An 18,855-nucleotide genomic window follows, 5' to 3' on the forward strand; every position below is an offset into this window, starting at 1 on the left:
TGATCTCTGCTAAGCCATCATCATGAAATGTTTGAACAGCCAGCTCTTTGTCAGCCTTACATTTGTTTAAGAACAGACTGCTACCATCTAAGGTCCTGAAACAGTAACAGTGAAACTAATCATGCCAAAAACTTAGAAGCTAAAGACTCGGAAGCATATTTTAACCCCTTTTAAAGTTAGTAATATTTAACTTTGCATAAATCAGTCAATTTAAAGGTGGAATGAATATATCCTGCAAAAACCTCAGCACTGTGAGGAAACAAAGGGAAGGACAGAAAAGGCAAGTAATGTACACAGACAAAAACCATTACAAAGTAATCTCAAGTCCATGAAAACTCCTACCATGTTATTCTCAATGCCTGTAAGATTTCTGGATATATCAAAGGTACCTTCAGAAAAACACACCTACTTGGGACAGGGCTATCTTTGCCATTCATTTACTTTGAATTTTAACAACAGAACTGAGGATGTTTTCAGATCTAAATATACATTATTTATGAGTATACAGTGTATTACTTAAAATTCAATAAAAGCTAACAAAAACCCCACACTGTAAATCATCAGAGTCCTAGAGCCTGAACTCAAAATTCAAAACTAGTTTCATAAGCAACCACAGCATCTTTGTAGCTGGTTGACTGAAAAAGACAGAGTTTCCAAAGCACAAACAATGCCATGCTCAAGAGAGGTACATCTACATTGGCGTCCAGCTACCAGATGCCAGAAATATGTTCAAAGACGATAGATGAACTGAACTTCAACTGAACTGAAAGCTGAAGAACAAATACATGCTCCAGGGATATGCTGATGGTGCAACTGTAAAGGCAACCCTTTCACCACCCAGACCTTTCTCACCCTGTTCTTAAAAATTTGGAAGGTCAGGTTTGTAAATGAAACAGCTCTGCTGCTCTCGTTGGTCCACTTCATTCCCTACTCCAGAGTCTGAGACTGTAACTAGTGGTCAGAGGAAATGGCAGAAGTCCAATAAACAGAGTCTTTCCTTCATTTTTGCCATGCAACATTCTGAAATTCAATATGTATTAACACCACCACTAGTTAATACCTGACATGATTATTGCAGAATTTGGTTAGCTGGGGCTGATTGATGAATATAGTTCTCAGTTCCTCTTGATCAGCTAGAGAAGTTTTCTCTGAAACATCATCTGTCTTCTCATAGCCTGTAAAAACACAGCATGATTTTCCATATAAATAGATTTATACGCGCAAGATTCAAGGCACTTCATGACAAAAAAAGACATCTATGTCTTTTTTTATCTATCACATAATATCTCTATTTATCTATCACACATATTATGAATGTGAAAATGCATTTGCACTTCTCACAATAACAAGTATTGTTCATTTAAAACCAAAAAAGTTTCAGCCTTTTAAATAATTTTGATTAGATATGAGGATAAAAGGTATCTAGTCAATATGCTTTGTATACCTGATAATGAATAGTTAACTGTAAAATCTGCTGAATTCATGAGTACACTTAAATAGCTTGTGCCACTTCATGGCAATATGAACTATCCTCTGTTGATGCATTTGAATCCAGAAGTGAGCATACAAAACACCAACAGCAAAAAAACCCAAACCAGAACAAAACAAAGGTTAATTTTTTCCAACTCTCTCAGCTGAGTGATCTTGAGATAAAAACCTGCAAAATTCTGGAAATTACTTCCGGTACTGAGGCAAATATTTTAAAAGAAAGACACCAAGAGAAATAAATGAACACTACCATATGAAAAAAGTAAGAAGTTCAAGAATATACCAGTAGTACCAGTTAATTCTGGGCAACATGCAACAGAAAATGTAGTTATCTGACAAATAAGCATTACATGCTTAGAAGATCTCTATATTGTATCGAGATCATTCAGCAGATCAGTTTCAAGTTTTGCATGTAAAAGTTAACATTGGTCATTGCTGAATTTACAGGAAAGTCAAATATTTAAAGGGATATTTACTACAACCTTTATACAATTCATTTTATACTAAGTCTGTTTTCCTGCACTGTATCTGCCCCATATACACATAACACACTTTCCCCTTTGTGCTTCTTTTAAACACACACACACACACACACCCCCGACAGCAGTGTAACAATTAGGAGTTTGCAAAAGAACACACAAATAGCTAAATTTCTCATAAAAATTTCATAAAAATTTAACCATTAGTCTCAATGGTACTAAAACAGTTTACCAAGAGGATGTCTAAACAATGACATTAAATACAAAATTATGTGTGTAGCATAGCTACCTTAAATCAAAATTACTAACTCTATTTGTTTGCACAAATCACCAGTTCTGATAAATACTCATAGAAAATTCATTGTCACCATTAAAACTAAGCAAACACAGGAAACTGATGTAAGCTACCCTACAGTGAGATCGATTAAATTCTTCCAGTCCTCAGGACCACCCCCCAGACCACCATGGCCTTTCAAAGATAACCAAGAGTGGCCTAACAGTGAGACCGGCCAGCTGCCTCTGCACTCATGAATGCATCTGATCAGATCCCACAGACTCATGTATTCCCAGTTTGTTTAAGCGTTCCTTAACCCGGTCCTCTTCCACTGAGGTAAGCCTTTCTTGCTCCAGACCTTCCCACTGGCATCAGGAACCTGTGGTTCCTGAAGGCTGATCTTATCAGTAGAGACCAAAGTAAAGAAGGCTCCAAGTACTGCACCCACTTCTGTGTCCTTTGCCTCCAGGTTCCCCTCCGCATTCGGCATTGGGCCCACATTTTCCAGTCATCTTCTTCCTGCTGTTACATCTGGAGGAGAAGAAGGGTTTCTACAAAACCCTTATCAGATTAAACCCCAGGTGGGCTTTCGTTTTGCTAACCCCATCCCTCTGTACTCCTCTTCAGTCACCTGTCCTCACTTCCAGCTCTTGTATGTTGCCTTTTTACATTTGAGTTTTGTCAGGGGCTCCTTGTTCATCCGTGCAGCTCCACTGCCACCTTCACTTGATTTCTTGCTCACCAAGACGGACCAATAATCTTGAGCTGGGAGGAGGTGATCCTTGGAAAGCAAGACCACTAAGCATTTGTTGGTTAATGCGATACCATTCCTTCACCTGCTACAAGTTTTCTGCATGACACTAGCCAGATTATTCCCAGAGAAGTGATATCAGTATATTCTTCACTTTGCGTGGGCTTAACTTGAAATGGTATTACTAGACTTACGGACATTCTCAGTACCTGCCTCCACTAGTCAGTGAAAGCTGAGCTTCTCATATATTCTTCTATAAGCTATGAGGAATCTTGTACCAACCTGCATCATAACTTTCATCTGTAAAAGGGGATACCAATGTATTCTTCTCTCTTAAGACTTTTCACTAATGTTTTGTCAATCACTCAGCCATTACAATGATGACCAACAGGCCTAAGCAATCTATTCTGGTTGGAGCTTGTAAAGTAAATATGGGTATGGCATAAATCAAACACCAAAAAGTTTTAAACAGTAACAACAATCTGTGTGTGTATAGCTGCTTGTTAAATAAGCACTGTTCATTCTGCATGCCAAATGAGAAAGATACGTAGAAAAAAATTATGTTAGAATGCAACTGAATTCATCATAAAGTATATGCATGTGAAGGGTAATTAAGGCTGTATACAAAAACTTAAAGCTTATTTCTAGCATGTTCTATAAATCCTTACAAACAGGTTATGCAAAATCCAAGTCATCCTCCAGTCCACTCCCCATGACATAGCTTCTTACCTATTATATCCAGAACATGTATTTCAGACACTACCTTGCAAGGTCAAGTTTCCACACATTGTGCAAAGACTCAGCAGAAACTTGTAATTTCATGCTATTTCCCATTCAGAATTCACAGATTCCATTACTACACAGGAAATCCCCACTACTACATTCATCCACTGCAATGTCTTTATTTCCTTCCTTCCAACTCCCCCAATGAAAGGTACATATCCAACACACTTCTATTCAAATTTCAGTATATATCTCAAGAAGACCCTTCAGAAGAATGGAAGCCATCCTAACAGACTGGGCCCACCTGAACAAGTGTTCACACAATAGTCCTCGACTCAAGGAATCACACAGGTATGCGTGGCAGACTAAGCATGCCATTTCCTATTCTTGTCATTACCTCTCCTTGGAGTGACAACCATTGCACAACTGGCTATGCACGACCTCCAGCTCACAACTCCATAAACATGTATCCCTATAACACAACTGGATATAGGCACATCTTCAAGATGACTAGGTTTTCAGCCAAGCTGCAGGTGCACATCCAATCACATGTTTATACCTGACTGAGCCCAAATCCATCACACGGTGAGGACACCTTCATTCCAGGTATAGGACATTTACTTTCCAGTTGCTCCATGAAGGAGCAAACATGAAATATGGCTCCTGTGAGAACACTTGGATGGAAAAGTTGGAAACTATTGTGTGAAAATAGCCTAAGTTCAGGATATAAGGAAAGAGTTTGCGTATTTGTGGAATGTACTACTTGAATTTTAAAGCATTAATTTTAAAACTCATGCCAGTACAAGCTTTGAATGCTGACAGTGATAGAGTTAAAGCAAATGTTAGCAGGCATTAAACACTATATATTACCTGTTTGTTAAAAACACTACCAAACTACAGACATTTATTTTCATTTATCAGTATTATGGCATTTATTTGTTCTCCACCAAAATGACAGCAAAAAGGTGCTGAGAAGCTTCATAAACATTCACCGCCTTACTTCTTACTACCTTGAATTCACATTTCTCAATTTTCCCTTGAAAAGCAATCTTAGGAGTTAAGTTCTGAGCCTTCCACATAGCCCTCTCTACTCTGCAGCTTCAGTAAAACCAGCTCTCCCACCCTAGGTGCATTATACTACCCTGAAAGCTTTAAAGGTTACACGTCCCATCACCTCCCTGCCTAAACTTTAGAATACATTCACTTAGAGTTCACAGACTAGACTGATACACAAAGCTCAGTATCAAGGAGATACAATTTTTCTTCCGTGTTTGTGTGTGTTTGTCTACATGTGTATATACATAAAATACCTAAAAGCTTATACATTACTGAAGTTATTATGTTGTCTCAAATGGTAAACGTGCTTAACTTAAATGACTAAAATGTTTTCCAAGCAACAAGAGACATAAAATGTTCTTTGAAATGCTCTACTTACATGTAAGATTATCAATAAGAATGTTTTAAAAAAAAAAAAAAAAGGGAAAAAAGAGACATGGAATTCCAATTCAACATTTGATACAGAGCTTCTACATCCTCCCCTCCCACAATGCCATTTCTTTAAATACCCATGTACCACCCTTTGCAACAATACCATTATATCTTGCTTGGATTACCTACCCAAGAACTTCAGCCAAGAGTCAGCAAATCTGATTTTCAGCTCCTCTGCAGCTATGCATCTATCCTGCTTAGCTAATAGATGCCCAATGCCTGGCCAGAAATTGGGCACACTCTTCTTGCCAGGTAGCTGCTGATTTTCAGAGCTGCCTGAGGTCAAAGAGAACTCTTTGCTATGCAGCTGCAAGGCAAGCCAAAGCTCAGGCACTGCTTCTGGGCTCTCAGCATACCAAATGTCTTCAAGGGACCTATATCACTCTGGCCTACGTGCTGGGCAGACCTATCCTGCAACAGTTTGTTTTGTTTTTTAAAGTCTATATATTATGGCTTGTAAGTGAAATTTCCCGCTAATTTGTCAGATATAGGACTGTACGTTCATAAGTATCACGTTGAGTGTGACTGGGAGTTTCCCCACATGATGCATTTACTAGAATTGCAACTAAAAATTATCTCTCATGTTCCCAGGGTTTGTTTGTATTCTGCATCTTCAGAAAACTATCATAAAGCATTTCCAATTTCTGCCATGTCTCACCCACACTCATCTAGCATAAACAGATTAAATCATCAAAAGCTTTATTTAATTATATTCATTCTTTCAAACAAGACCTGCAAGGAAATCTTCAATTTATTTTACTTACATAAGGTGAGTAAAAATTTGACAACTGGTTGGTACTCAAATGGGCCAAAATGGGATAAGCTTTTCAAGAAGGAAGGATGTTAAAAGCTGAGGTGGTTTATACATTCATTTGAAATGCCTACCAATCTACAACCAAGAGGACAGAAGTCAAGACTGCAGATTTGTCCCACTATTACAATCCCTGATGCAATGTGGCACCTTACAGGAAATCACATCTAAGATTTCAACTATTCACTTTCAGATATGAAGTAGGACATCTATCAAACTACATTTGCAAACCTGAGCCTAACTGCATTACATCACCCCCTGACTCTTACGAGCTACAACTCTATGAAATTTTAAAAACCAAAACTATAAGCTAGAGCTTAACTGCTGACTAACCTAAGAAAAGGTCTCACATATCAGTGCAGCAGGTCTACATAAAAGTTCACCATTTTGCAAAAAAGAAACTACTAAGTGCTGTATTTCTTCCTCCAGAAGAGCAAGGATCCATTGGCATCAAACCAATTCGTATGAACGCAGCCTACTAAATAAGCAGAGGCTGGCCTGTCACAAAAATATTGCCTGCAAGTAATTACAGGAACAATAAAAGCATACCTATACTTAAGAATGGAAGGGAAATTTCACCAGATCATCTCTTGGTGAAAGTAGCTTTTTTTGACAAAGGTGTGTTTGAAAAGATGCATTTAAGACACAGCAAAAATTAAAAAGAGTTGGTTGCCCTTCTGTAATCCATTAGAAGGTTCCAAGGCAACAGAATGTTGACCCAAACATTTAGAAAGTTGACGAAGAAAAAAAAAAAAAACCCGTGAAGTACAGAATCCAGACAGGAAGGATAAGAAAACCACAACACATGCACAGACAATAGCAAAGCATCAGCTGTTACAAAATTTCATTATGAAAAAACAGCGCGAAGAATGAGAGTAAGAACTTCAAATGAAGCAATCATTCTACTCGCCTTTAAAAAAAAAAAAAAAAAGTGTAGTTTTTGCTGTGTTACAGGTATTAAACTGATGTCCACCTAACTCACTTCTTGTTCATCACACTTAAGCTATCAGAAAAGCATTATTCCAGGGCTTAAAATTAAAAGTAGCATCACTCTTTTTAGCCTAAAGGCCACAACAGTTTAAGGTCACAACAAATTCTGAAGTGCCTCTTAGTAATAATTTTGAAGTCTTATATCTAGCAAGAGTAAACCAGCAATTATCACATTTCAGACAGGAACTGTGATGGTGTACTAGTAAAACCTGACATTCAGAAAGAAGAATTAATATATTCCAAAACTTTTCTTCCTCTGCTGTGGCTTGCAATATTGCTGATATTTAACCAGAGACGAGGTCCTATTTAACCACAGCTGAACTATCAAACAGATTCTATGACATACATTCCTACATGCCCCCACTGACAGAAAAGCATGTGACTTTTTTAAAGTTTTAAGTCAGAAATTACTGGAAATTATTGATGGATGAGCACAAACCACCACAAATTTCATTCAGAGTCACCCAATAAATAACTGAGGTTTTGGTTCAGGATCTCCTTTAATCTGTTCAAAATTAAAGAATGGAAGTATAATTATATGCAAGAGTGGGAAAAGGCAAGACAAAATTGGAAACAGAGTTTCTTTGAATTCTGAGAATATGGAGACTGGGTAGTTACTTCCCAGGGTACAAGCTGTACCTGAAAAAACCCCTAATAGCAAAATGTGTATTTTGCATAGAATACATGTTTTCAGTTTTGCCAGCAAAAATAACATCTTCAACAACAACAAAGCCCAAATAAATAAATAACTAATGAAACAAAGAAACAAAGCCCCTAAACAACAAACTTGAGTGTTCTCCCACAAGAGACCCACTGAAGACCGTATTTTGCTTCCAAGAATAAGTTTGGAAGAAGCAACTGTTCTAACCCACCATATTTGCAGGGATTCTTCCTAAAGCAGTTTTGATAATAAAGTTTCTAAATTAGTAAAACAACAACAGTAAATTCTAAAGAGTAAACACTGTCCAAATATTTTCCATATATTCAATTTTTCCTTTAGGTAGGTACTTTAGCAGTTTCAGCTTTCATTCCTTAAAACAGTCTCATTTTCATTACAAGAAATGGACAAGAGTAAATACAGATACACTGTAATATGGAAAGAAAGGGAGGGAAAGAAAACCCTCACTCAAATCACCAGAAGGATTTTAATTCAGTTCCCCTAAGCATTAAAAATTCCTTTTTAATTCTCAAAGTACAGCATTCAAAAGCTTTGAAAGTTGGTGCTGGAGCCAAGAACGTCTTGTATGAGTAAGTCTGCTAGCTCATATTCCTGAAGAATGCAGCACTGTTCAAAGAGGCCATCATTTTGAAAAAGAAGGTGCCTTCAGTTATTTGTCATAATGCCACGATAGACCTTCAATAACAGAACGGGCACTGGGAACCCGACCCATCAGACTGTCCTTCTGAGGAGTTGGAGCACAGAAGGGAATTGGAATGACCTGCTCGAACCTGCTGATAACGCTCAGGTGGCCAAGCCTGCGCTAGAACTAGACAGTTTTTTTCCGGTTGTGATGTACTGGGATCTCAACATAGCCTGCAAAACAGACCCATCAGGAAAAAAAAAACCAGACACAAGTAATTACAATGAGCACTACATCTGGTACAATGCTATATAGTCCTACAGTCCATGAGTAGAAACACCTAAGGATATATTACAAGGCATTACAAAAACAGATGGTCTTCAGCAGACCATCTGATGACTACTATGGAATTTCTAAATACTTTCCCTCTTCATATGAAAGTCATAGAATCGTTGAATAGTTTGGGTTGGAAGGGACCTTTGAAGATCATCTAGTCCAACCCCCCTGCAATAAGCAGGGACATCTTCAACTAGATCAGGTTGCTCAGAGCCCCAGCCAACCTGACCTTGAATGTTTCTAGCAATGGGGCATCTACCACCTCTCCGGGCAACCTGTTCCAGTGTTTCATCACCCTTATTGTAAAAAATTTCTTCCTTATATCTAGTCTGAATCTACCCTCTTTTAGTTTAAAACCATTACCCCTTGTCCTATTGCATGAGGCCCTGCTAAAAAGTTTGTCCGCATCTTCCTTATAAGCCCCCTTTAAGTACTGAAAGGCTGCTATAAGGTGTCCCCGGAGCCTTCTATTCTCCAGGCTGAACAACCCCAACTCTCTCAGCCTGTCTTCATAGGAGAGGTGTTCCATCCCTCTGATCACTTTTGTGGTCCTCCTCTGGACCCACTCCAACAGGTCCATGTCTTTCCTGTGCTGAGGACCCCAGAGCTGAACACAGTACTCCAGGTGGGGTCTCACCAGAGCAGAGTAAAGGGGCAGAATCACCTCCCTCGACCTGCTAGCCACACTTCTTTTGATGCAGCCCAGGATATGGTTGGCCTTCTGGGCTGCAAACTCACATTGCCAGCTCATGTCCAGCTTTTCATCCACTAGTACCCCCAAGCCCTTCTCCACAGGGGTGCTCTCAATCTCCTCATCCCCCAGCCTGTACTGATACCAGGGGTTGCCCCAACCCATGTGCAGGACCTTGCACTTGGCCTTGCTGAACCTCATGAGTTTCACATAGGCCCACTTCTCAAGCTTGTCCAGGTCCCTCTGGATGGCATCCCATCCCTCAGACACGTCAACAGCACCACTCAGCTTGGCGCCATCTGCAAACTTGCTGAGTGTGCACTCGATCCCACTGTCTCTCTCACTGATGAAGATATTAAAGTCATCTCACCTTGCACAAGTTCAGCTTCACCTAGTTTTCATATAGGCATTTATCTCCACTAATATAAAGAACTAGTTATTACCTACGGTTGATGGTACACAGCACCATGGCACCTCAAATTTCTACCTTTTCTCAATGACCTTATATTGTTCACTGAACTCCACCAATACACGGAGGAAAAGCATTAATGTTTCAATCTTCAGGAGAATCCTAGTAAGAACTGCCAACAATTCCACTCTCCCAGAGTCTCTCAAAAGAAATAAAACACTTTGAATTATTCCATTTCATAATTTTTAATGGATGCATATATTAACTGTGTAGTTATATATAGCTAAAACAACCACAGTTAATTACTGTATTTAATAAGGCTAGATGTAGACTACACCACTCAAAGATTGCCCATGTGTTTTGCAACTGCAGAATACATGATACCGATGCTATTTCCACAGCACCAGTTGTCTGAAGCCCAGTTATGATTCTGAATTCAGGTTACTGGTGGTGAAAACAGATGTAGAGATTGCCTAAAATCGTTTAGGAGGGCTAGAACCTCCATGCCACGAGCAAGACTTACTGGTACACATACCACTTTAGAACTCCTCTATTTCCTATGCTTACAGTGAACTGCAGGTGTTCTTTGCAATAGGGACAATAGGCACAAAAATCTATTTTAAAAAGATTCTAAGCATGCCTGGTTATCTTTTGTCAGCCATGAAGAGCACAAGAACCTGCACAGGTTTGGAAGAAGGCCACAAAAATAGCTCCTTTTTAATCAAATTCCTTTCTCTATGCAGGTAGCATGTTGTCTTACAGATGTTAAAACACCCACAATTTTTATTTTGTAGTAATTTACAGACTGTAGTGTCAATTATTCTGTGTGACTGTCAACCAACTCTTGGAAATGATACCTGTGTGCATTGTTCTGACAGTTCTGATTTAGTTTGTTTCGTCTGAGCACAACAGCTGATTTTCTCTAACAACAGTATTATTATCTCTTCATGTCAGAGCTTAGTTCTGAGATGATGTCAAGGCAGTCCAGGCCAATAAGGTAGCTCATGATCCATGGAAAAGGTCTCTGAAGCAGAAGTTAGTTACTGCAGTGACAGGAAAGAAAAATGAGGTTTTAACCCCAAAGATACAATAAACAAACAAACAAAAAAACCCCGAACAGAATAAGGGAAGCTTGTCCCCACAAGTCTTAGGCTATTCTGAGGAGTGGTCCATGCCATAACGGCACTTATGGAAGCTGCTGTTTATGATTACGGTATTATCAGAGACTTCCAAAGAACACACAGGGACCCTGCCAATAACAAGAATTTCCTACTTTGCATTGTAGGTAAGACTTTGGTGGAGGTCTCAGAAGGCAGCCTTATCATCACTTTGCACAGCGCTTATCTAAGGGACTCCTGTGATGGCCAGAGCTAGGGTTTTACAGTTCCTTTATGTCACTGTCAAATGCTAAGGATGAGACCCACACTGCAGAACTCTAGAGTTCTCTTTTTTAGAAAATAGTAACATTTAATTATGAAGAACTGTTTAGAAATGCCAGCCACACAGTCCAAGTGTGTGGACTAACTAAATTGGAAGTCATTTATCTCAAAAAGAAAAAAAAGAAATAAGAGACTCATTGACATGGATTTCATTGTGAATGAACTGAGTATAAATAAACTGAACTGAAAATAAATAAAACTAGCAAGCATCACATTAATCTAAGAGTAAGAAAACAGGATCAGTTTTTAAATGATTTTTCTTTGCGTAATCATAGTATATAGTATAGTATGAGTCAATAATGCCACTGCTATGATGAAAAACTATGTCATTTTCCAAATGTTAAGTTCCTTTAAAGAAGTTTCATAACTATTTTCAGTCCTAAAGAAAGTATTTTTGAGAAACCTCTTAAACCCTGTATTCAACTGTTTTACAGTCATCCAACCTTGAACACTATTCAAATAAGCTAGACTTTTTTTTCCCTTCTACTGAATCTGCACAACTTAGCTACACATTTACCTTTAGGGAACACCACATTTGTTCATTTAATAACAGTTAACATTCCTGTAATTAGATCATTTTAAAGAGAGCATAAATTTTCCCAATTTATTTGTGCTAAGCTTGCAGTAAAAACCAACTGTCTGTAAAAGAATTGAAACTAAGTAGTGAAAATTTGGACATTTATGTACCTACTAATCACTGTGGGTATAGCAGCACGGTTGCTCTGGTTGTAAACGCATTTCAAAAGTGGAAGGATGTACCTTCTTCCTTTCTTCTTAAAAAGATCCATTCTTCTATTTCTTGGCCAGCTAACATTTTGTAGGTAGAGGCAGAGCCAGACCTCCTACAAACCTACTTTTGGGGGAAGAAGGCATGTAACATGGGAGAAACAGAAAAGAACAACCTACTTCGAATCTATCTTTCTTCATGCTCTTCCTAGCCAAAAATAAAATAAAATTTAAAAAAAAATTAAAAATCCTTTTTTTGGAAGAAGGAAGAAAAATACAGGGAGAAAGTTTCTACCTCCCTACATAGCCAAACAAAGCCAAAAAATAATCAACCTGATGTAATGGTTTAAGTGCGAAAACTTTCAGACAAAGGCATAAAACCTGCATACCTGCCTCAGGAAGTATGCGTCATTACGGTGACACTGCTATCATTACCTACAGCAACTGAAAATCATAAGCTGTCCCAACAGACTGCTGCTTTGGTATCAGATGTTACTTTTGCATGCAATAAATATTACATTAAGACAATTTCACTACAGTGACTCTTTCCAGAAGGCAGTTCTTGACACGTTGTCATCCGAAGGCTAAGCAATCCTAACCCTTAACTAGGCACGAAACATCAGCACAGGCTGAAGCTTTCAGGCACGTTCCCTGTATCAGAAACGTTCATTTCCGATGATCACTGTACACTTACATGCTACATAGAACGGAGGCACGCCGACTTACGCCTAGGTCGAATATCCCAGGACAAATACCCCAGGCCATGCCACATCCCAGGCCACCGCTGCCTCCCCGCCCCCCCGGGCCCTGCGGCCAGACACACCGGCAAAAAGAAAACAACCGCTCGCCCTGAAACGCTGCCATCGCTGACGCGCAAACCGCTGCCCGGGGGCTCACCGCCCCCGGCAGACAATGGACAGCCATAAATACGAGACCGACCGGGGAACACCACCACCACCAGCACCGCTCACGCCCCGGCGCTGAGGCCGATGCGCGGCCGCGGCAAGCGCCCGCCGCCGCAGCCCGAGGGCGGGTGGGGAAGCACGGCGCGACCGGAGGCCGCGGTGAGGGGCGGCGCGGCGGGCGGCGTTGCGGCAGCCGGCGCGACACCGGCTCCCGCCGCCGCCGCCGCCTCCTCCTCCCGGCCCGGCGGCGCAGACCCCGCCGCGGCTCCACGCCGGAGGGTCGCGGAGCGGCGGCCGGGCTCTCCCGTCCGTCCCCGCGGGCGGGGAGAGGCGGGCGCCGGGCGGCACTTACCCTCTGCGCGGGAGCGGATCTCGGACACCGTTTTCTGCACCGCCGGCATCGCCGCCGGGCGGGGGGCGGTGGCGGGGCCGCCTCCGCCCGCGCGCCCTGCACCTGCCGCACGCCGGAGCGCGCCCCGCGCCGCAGCGAGGCCCCGGGGCGAGGGCGGCGGGTCCCGGAGGCGGCGGCTCCTCCGGCAGCCCGAGGCGGCAGGCTCCCACCCCGGCTGCGCCTCCCTCCGCTCGCGCCGCCGCACCTAACTGACAGCCGCGGCGCCAGCGCTCCGCGCTCGCCTGCCCCCTCCGGAACCTACCAACTCTGCCTCCCCCCCCCCCCCCGCCCGCCTCCTCGGCCCGCGGCGTCCCGCCGCCATCTCCCGCCCCTCTGGGGCTCAGGCTTGCCGGGCCGCTACGCCCAGCCGGGCACCGGCGCTACGGGCGGTTTACGTCCCGCTTCTGGAAAGAGCGATGGGTTTCCGATGTGCCCCCCACCCCGTGACGCGAGGGGAATGGAACGCGCCGAGCCCTGGGCCGCTGGCCGGCACTAGGGGCGGGCGGGGGGAGCCCTAGGGAAGGCCGGGGCCGGTGGGGGCTCCTGTCCGGGACGGCGGAGCTCAGCCTCGGCGGGGCGGGAAGCGGCGGGGGGGCCGGGCGGGGCGAGGTGGGCTGCTGGAGGCTGCTGGCGACCCTCGGGCGGCGGTACGCTTGTCGGGGCGGTGCAGCCCGGAGGCCTGGGCAGAGGAGGTCGGGGGGGGGGGGGGGGCGGAGGGCAGCAGGGGCGGGGGGAGCCTGCAGGGCTGCTCAGCCTTGTTTTTCTGCAGAGGGGACTCCTTCCGTCCTTTGGTCTCTTAGTCAGCTTAGCCAGGTGTAAACGAAGCGAAGGGCGCGGTGGGGGGCGGGAGGCGTTCGTCCGGAGAGGGAATTTGAAACGTTGCTCGAAAGCCCTCATTCGGGGGGCAGAGGGTTGGTGCCGCTCTCTGTTTGACAGGCATCTGTCAAACTCTCGCCCAGCTTTTTATTTTTAATCTCTCATAAGCCACAGTGCCGCAGTTTGACAGCCCTGAGTCAGTGTGAATCCAAGCGCTCCTCCTGTGTGGGCTGGTGGAAAGGAGGTCCCAGCTGCAGATGCCTCGGGCTGAAGCAGCAATTTTACTTCTCGACTGTTAACGTGACACTTGGGTGACTGCAACAGGCTGAGCAATGTGTCTCTGGCATGTGTCCCTATGTCTCGCTAAAAACAGCCACAGTAAAACAGGATGGAGAAGAAAATAGGAAAGATGATAGTATTTGGAGGTAGGTCTTCTTGGCATAATTATGTTTTGCATCCATTTCAGTCAGGCATAAAGCATACTGACTGCCTAGAGGATGACGGAAGTTATGAAACAGAATAAAGCTACCATTGTCTCATGAATCTTGGGAGGATTTGAAGCTGACATGTCCACTAAAGGCTACCATTGTGTCCCCCAGAAAGTATTTAACACAGTCAGATTATGGATGTGGGATTGCTGCTGATTTCTTTACAGAGTGTACGTACATGCTATGAGAAGATAGATATAGTCTTTCTTAACAGCAACAGAGTCAGTCTTTTTGTTTGATAAAATTGTTTAAATTTAATCTGTGTAAACTGATCAAGCAGCACTTCATTCATGGAGAAAAGTGAACCAAGGATTTGTTTTTCTTAAATGCTGAGCTCAGATGCCAGGAAAGAGGAATACTTTGCTTCACAGAAAACTGCATGGGAAAATAAATGGAGTTTTTTTTTCAATCCATGGGCCAGAAATCCTGCTGGAGACTCCTCTTCAAAAGAGAATGCTCTTCTGCATCATCCTATGCTTCAGTCTGTGTGGGTTTTTTGTGTTTTGTTGATTTTTTTTTTTTTTTTCTGAACCAGAAACAAATATTGTAGAAAGATGTCTCCTCATGCTTTTTTACTGGAAAACCAAAATGCCTGGAAAGAACATGCACTGCTCATCCAGTTTTAAGAAATACTCAGTGTAGGTCAGTCAGCCATCGGCAGACGCTTGGCCGATGCAAGTTACGTTCTGTAAGAAACAGCTTTTAGTTTTCTGTTGAGATGCCATTGAAGCCTGACTGAAGCAGTCATTTAGGAGACTCAACATATATATAACCCTTCCAGCATAAATAGGGTCCTTTCATGAAAAAGGATCTCAGGTGTGGGGTTTTTTTTGCAATTCATAGCAGCTACACTATTGTTAAAAGGCTGCAATCAGACAGTGAAACTCACTATAAATTTTTATACATGCCAGTCAACATGCATTTTCCCCCAAATCACTGCACTGGTGGTAACAAATAGAATTGTCACTTAAATCCACTTTGAAATCCCATTTTATGTCTAAACTTTTTTTTGGCTGTAAGATCCCTGCCAAGTGGCACTTATTACTGATACCTTTGGGCAACTGGAAATTTACGCACTTGAGTACAGAAGATACTAGAACAATGCTGCCAAGTGCTATTGAAAATTGTGAATAGTTACTTTACAAACAAGGCCACTATCCACATCACAAAATAGCACAGCAACGAAATTAGTAGCTTTATTCTTGGTATATATTTTTGTACTCTGAGTTATTGTGAATGCTTAATATCCCAATTTTTTTTTTAAGAAAAAACCTTTTTTGACTTTATGGTATGAATAATATTTGAATAAAGATAAGGAATAAAGTTCTGTTAAATCTTACCATCACTTAAGAAATTCTTCAGTTTTCCAGGTTTTATTCTACAAAGCCTCAGTGGTAAGATAAACACATTTAGCCATTTAGTTACACAACAGACAGTTCATCCGGATGTCATCCAAACATGGGAAACTCAAGTGCTATATTTTGTAACAGTCCCCATCCACTTGCAGTATTACTCCAGGAGTAGCCCAGTAGCCTCTATCCTTCCTCCCTTCCCCCCACAAGATCTGCCAGCAGAACCAACTGGCCTTTGTATTTATTTCTTTCCTTTGGAAAACAAGTATATGAGCTCCATCCCTTCACCTCTTCTATGGTGAATATAGCCTGTGTCACTCAAGCATTTTCCATCTCCACACACCACTATTCTTGTTTTGATATAGACAGGTCAAAAAAGGCTTCTGCAGCTTTTTAAGCTGAGAGTATGCTCAGTTTACACACTTGAGAGTATGCTCTATATTTAAGGAATCCGATGTTTGTTTCTGGATCATCACTTGTTTGGAATGTGCACGACAGGGCTGCAAAATGGAAGCAAGCTAGTCAGCTTTCCAGCAAAGGTGTAAATTAAACAGTATGCCTATATTATGCTTTAAAGATGACACTCTAGATTGAGCTTCCTCTTTGATTTCAATGTGTATTTGGAAATATGTGGAAGCTCTGGTGGAACCAATAGCAATTTATTAGCACTAATTTATTAGCAGACACTACCTTTTGGCACAAAAGAGGACAGAAACCTCGTTCTCTAAATATATGCAGAAAAATTGCATATCCACAGAGAAGAACAAGTTATTTCAGATGGAGAAAAAGTCTTGCAACGACAGCTGAAATGTTGAGCTAGTAAAAGAAAACTGTGAAAGGCCTTGATTACAAATCTATTTGTGTGTCAAAAATACCATGTGTACTACTTCATAGTTTTATGGATTAGGCTGAGCTATGGTGAGGCAATCTTACCTCACCAGTTCATCTGTAACAGCCTTCAGTGGAGTAGACTACTTAACCCAACCGAAATCTGTTCTTGCAAATGGTATAAGCACTTATTTTATTAGAACTTTAAAGATAGAAGTTTCCATTATTTATGATGTACCAACTGTCTGCTGTAGTAGCCTCCCAGAGTAAGAAATACTCTCTTTAAAATGAATGGATGTATAAACAGGGAAAATGAGGTCTGCAGGCTTGCAATTTTCACAAACTTAATATATATAAAAATTTAAATTTTTCCTGTAATGCTATTAATGTATATGAAGTGGTGCGATTTTCCTTTGTGGTATACTGTCAGAAAACAGGTGGCCAGGTTTCATACAATAGTGGAAGGGAAAATCAATACTGTAACTGTGGCTTCTTTTCCAGACTTGTCTGGAAAGGATTTCTGGCATATGTCTTTTTCTGCTTCATAAGATATTGCAGCATCTGGAGGCTGTGCAGTTAATCTCAAACTCTCAGTATTTTAACCCATACCTTTGTAGTTTAATACATAAAATACTCCCATAGCATGGGAAGTTTCTAATGAAATGTTATAAATAGCCAGATCTAAAATTTAAAAAGTTACAGGGAAGCAACCATTTTGGCTCAGATGAGTATATTTTGCCTATCAGCTAAGAGACTATGTATGGTATTGCCGAAGACTAGACCAGTGCTGTGCTCAGAGGAGAAAAAGCATATTCTTGCTTTCTTTACCCTCTTTGACCCTCTGAAAGGATAACACTTGCAGGCTTTGTGTACTGATTTTTAAATCCATTGTGCGTATGTCTAAGCATAAGCTTCTCCTATCTATTCTGTAAGCAGATCAGATAAAGTGCTTTGAAATTCTACCTGAAGCCATTAAAATGGTGACAAGATGTTTTATTTACAAAATTGTATGTTAACTCTTTGGTGTTTTCTAAACTTTGAAATCTCTCATGTTAGCTTTGTTTAATCTTCTCAGACACATATATCTCCAAAGCAAGTTTATTTAAATTATTTGACTTTTTTTTTGCTGATATTTCACATACGCCCGGTGAAACTCCTGACAGTTCTCTGTGTGGTTTAACAGAAACCAACAAATCTTTTGTTTGCCCAAATGTGACATCAAATACATCAACTAGCCTATACTGTCTAAGCCAGCAAATCTATCCTATGTTCACATGTACTTATCAATATCTCACTGCAAGATATGAAAAATTATTTGTCTTCTACTTGCTGTTGTTTATGTAATGATGCTTTGCCCTTAACTGTTCTGTACCCCATCCCTCTGGCCTAAAAATAGATCACCTGTGGAAACAGGCTGTGAAGTTTTCATTATAGAATGTGTTTGATCTGTACAAGCCAGTGTAAATTTATATTGTGTGTATCCTTTATGATTATGAAAAACAAAACTTCTCCTTCCCTGAGGCAAGACATGTTAATAAAAGAAACCTCAAACCCCTAAAGTGGATATTTAGACATATAGAACATACCACAAAACACATCAGATAATTCAACCTCTAGGCTGATTTATAGAAACCCATGAAGGCATTCCCATTAGTTTCTCACTCAGCTGCTGTAGCAGTGCCTGAGTGTATAAACAAAGCATAGGGAAGCAAAAAACCCCAGACAAACAGAAACAAAGCAGATCCAGAGTGTAACAAAGAGAGGCTACATCTATATATCCTTTTCTTTGTAGACCCAGCTCTACACCTGAGCCTAAATGTCATTTACTCAAATTTCCTCTGTACGCTGTTAGATTCTCATTCAGGGCACTGCGGGAAAAAGACTTAGGGATACATAATTCCATAGCATAGACCGAAACTCACAGTTGCTTGCAATGGAAATGTGCAAGGACAAGTTCTCTGGTGTGCATTCTGTAACAACTTGTGGCAGCATCAAATGGCCCACATCGGGCACACTAGTTCCTGAAAAGACATGATCTTACATGCTAAAGGGAACTGTGGTAGTTGGAAGCAGCCAACCTACAGATGTCCACAATGGTGCAATGCAGTTGTGGTCAGTTCTTCGTCTGTTTTGTAGCTTGGCCTTGGAAAGACAGTACAGATACTATTA

The 18,855-nt window shown here is 41.4% G+C and overlaps 1 protein-coding gene and 1 long non-coding RNA gene across 8 annotated transcripts in view; one reads left to right on the forward strand and one right to left on the reverse strand.

The window, feature by feature from the left end:
* The window catches only part of ATP8A1 (ATPase phospholipid transporting 8A1), a 128,450-nt gene extending 115,068 nt beyond the window's left edge, over positions 1 to 13,382 (reverse strand). For 3 of the 6 annotated variants that reach the window (XM_030011071.2, XM_030011089.2, XM_030011061.2), the window contains exons 1-2: positions 11,872 to 12,032; positions 1,061 to 1,175 (exon numbers count right to left, since the gene is read on the reverse strand). In XM_030011071.2, the coding sequence (XP_029866931.1) occupies positions 1,061 to 1,175; positions 11,872 to 11,968 (212 nt within the window). In that variant the 5' untranslated portion in view covers positions 11,969 to 12,032. Of the gene's footprint in view, positions 1 to 1,060; positions 1,176 to 2,689; positions 2,769 to 11,871; positions 12,034 to 13,163 lie in introns of those variants that run through there. The other 3 variants (XM_030011099.2, XM_030011081.1, XM_041122717.1) reach the window with 3 other exon arrangements.
* A 412-nt stretch (positions 13,383 to 13,794) lies between these two features.
* On the forward strand, positions 13,795 to 18,230 carry LOC115347451. 2 transcript variants are annotated; one of them, XR_003925494.1, is made up of 3 exons: positions 13,795 to 13,849; positions 14,187 to 14,443; positions 16,597 to 18,230. It is a non-coding gene; the product is annotated as an uncharacterized LOC115347451 (long non-coding RNA). The 2 variants fall into 2 exon arrangements; XR_003925493.2 differs by lacking the exon at positions 13,795 to 13,849 and having other exon boundaries at positions 13,914 to 14,443.
* Positions 18,231 to 18,855: the final 625 nt, after the last annotated feature.

This window comes from Aquila chrysaetos, chromosome 1 (genome assembly GCF_900496995.4).
Source record: "Aquila chrysaetos chrysaetos chromosome 1, bAquChr1.4, whole genome shotgun sequence".
NCBI lineage: Eukaryota > Metazoa > Chordata > Aves > Accipitriformes > Accipitridae > Aquila > Aquila chrysaetos.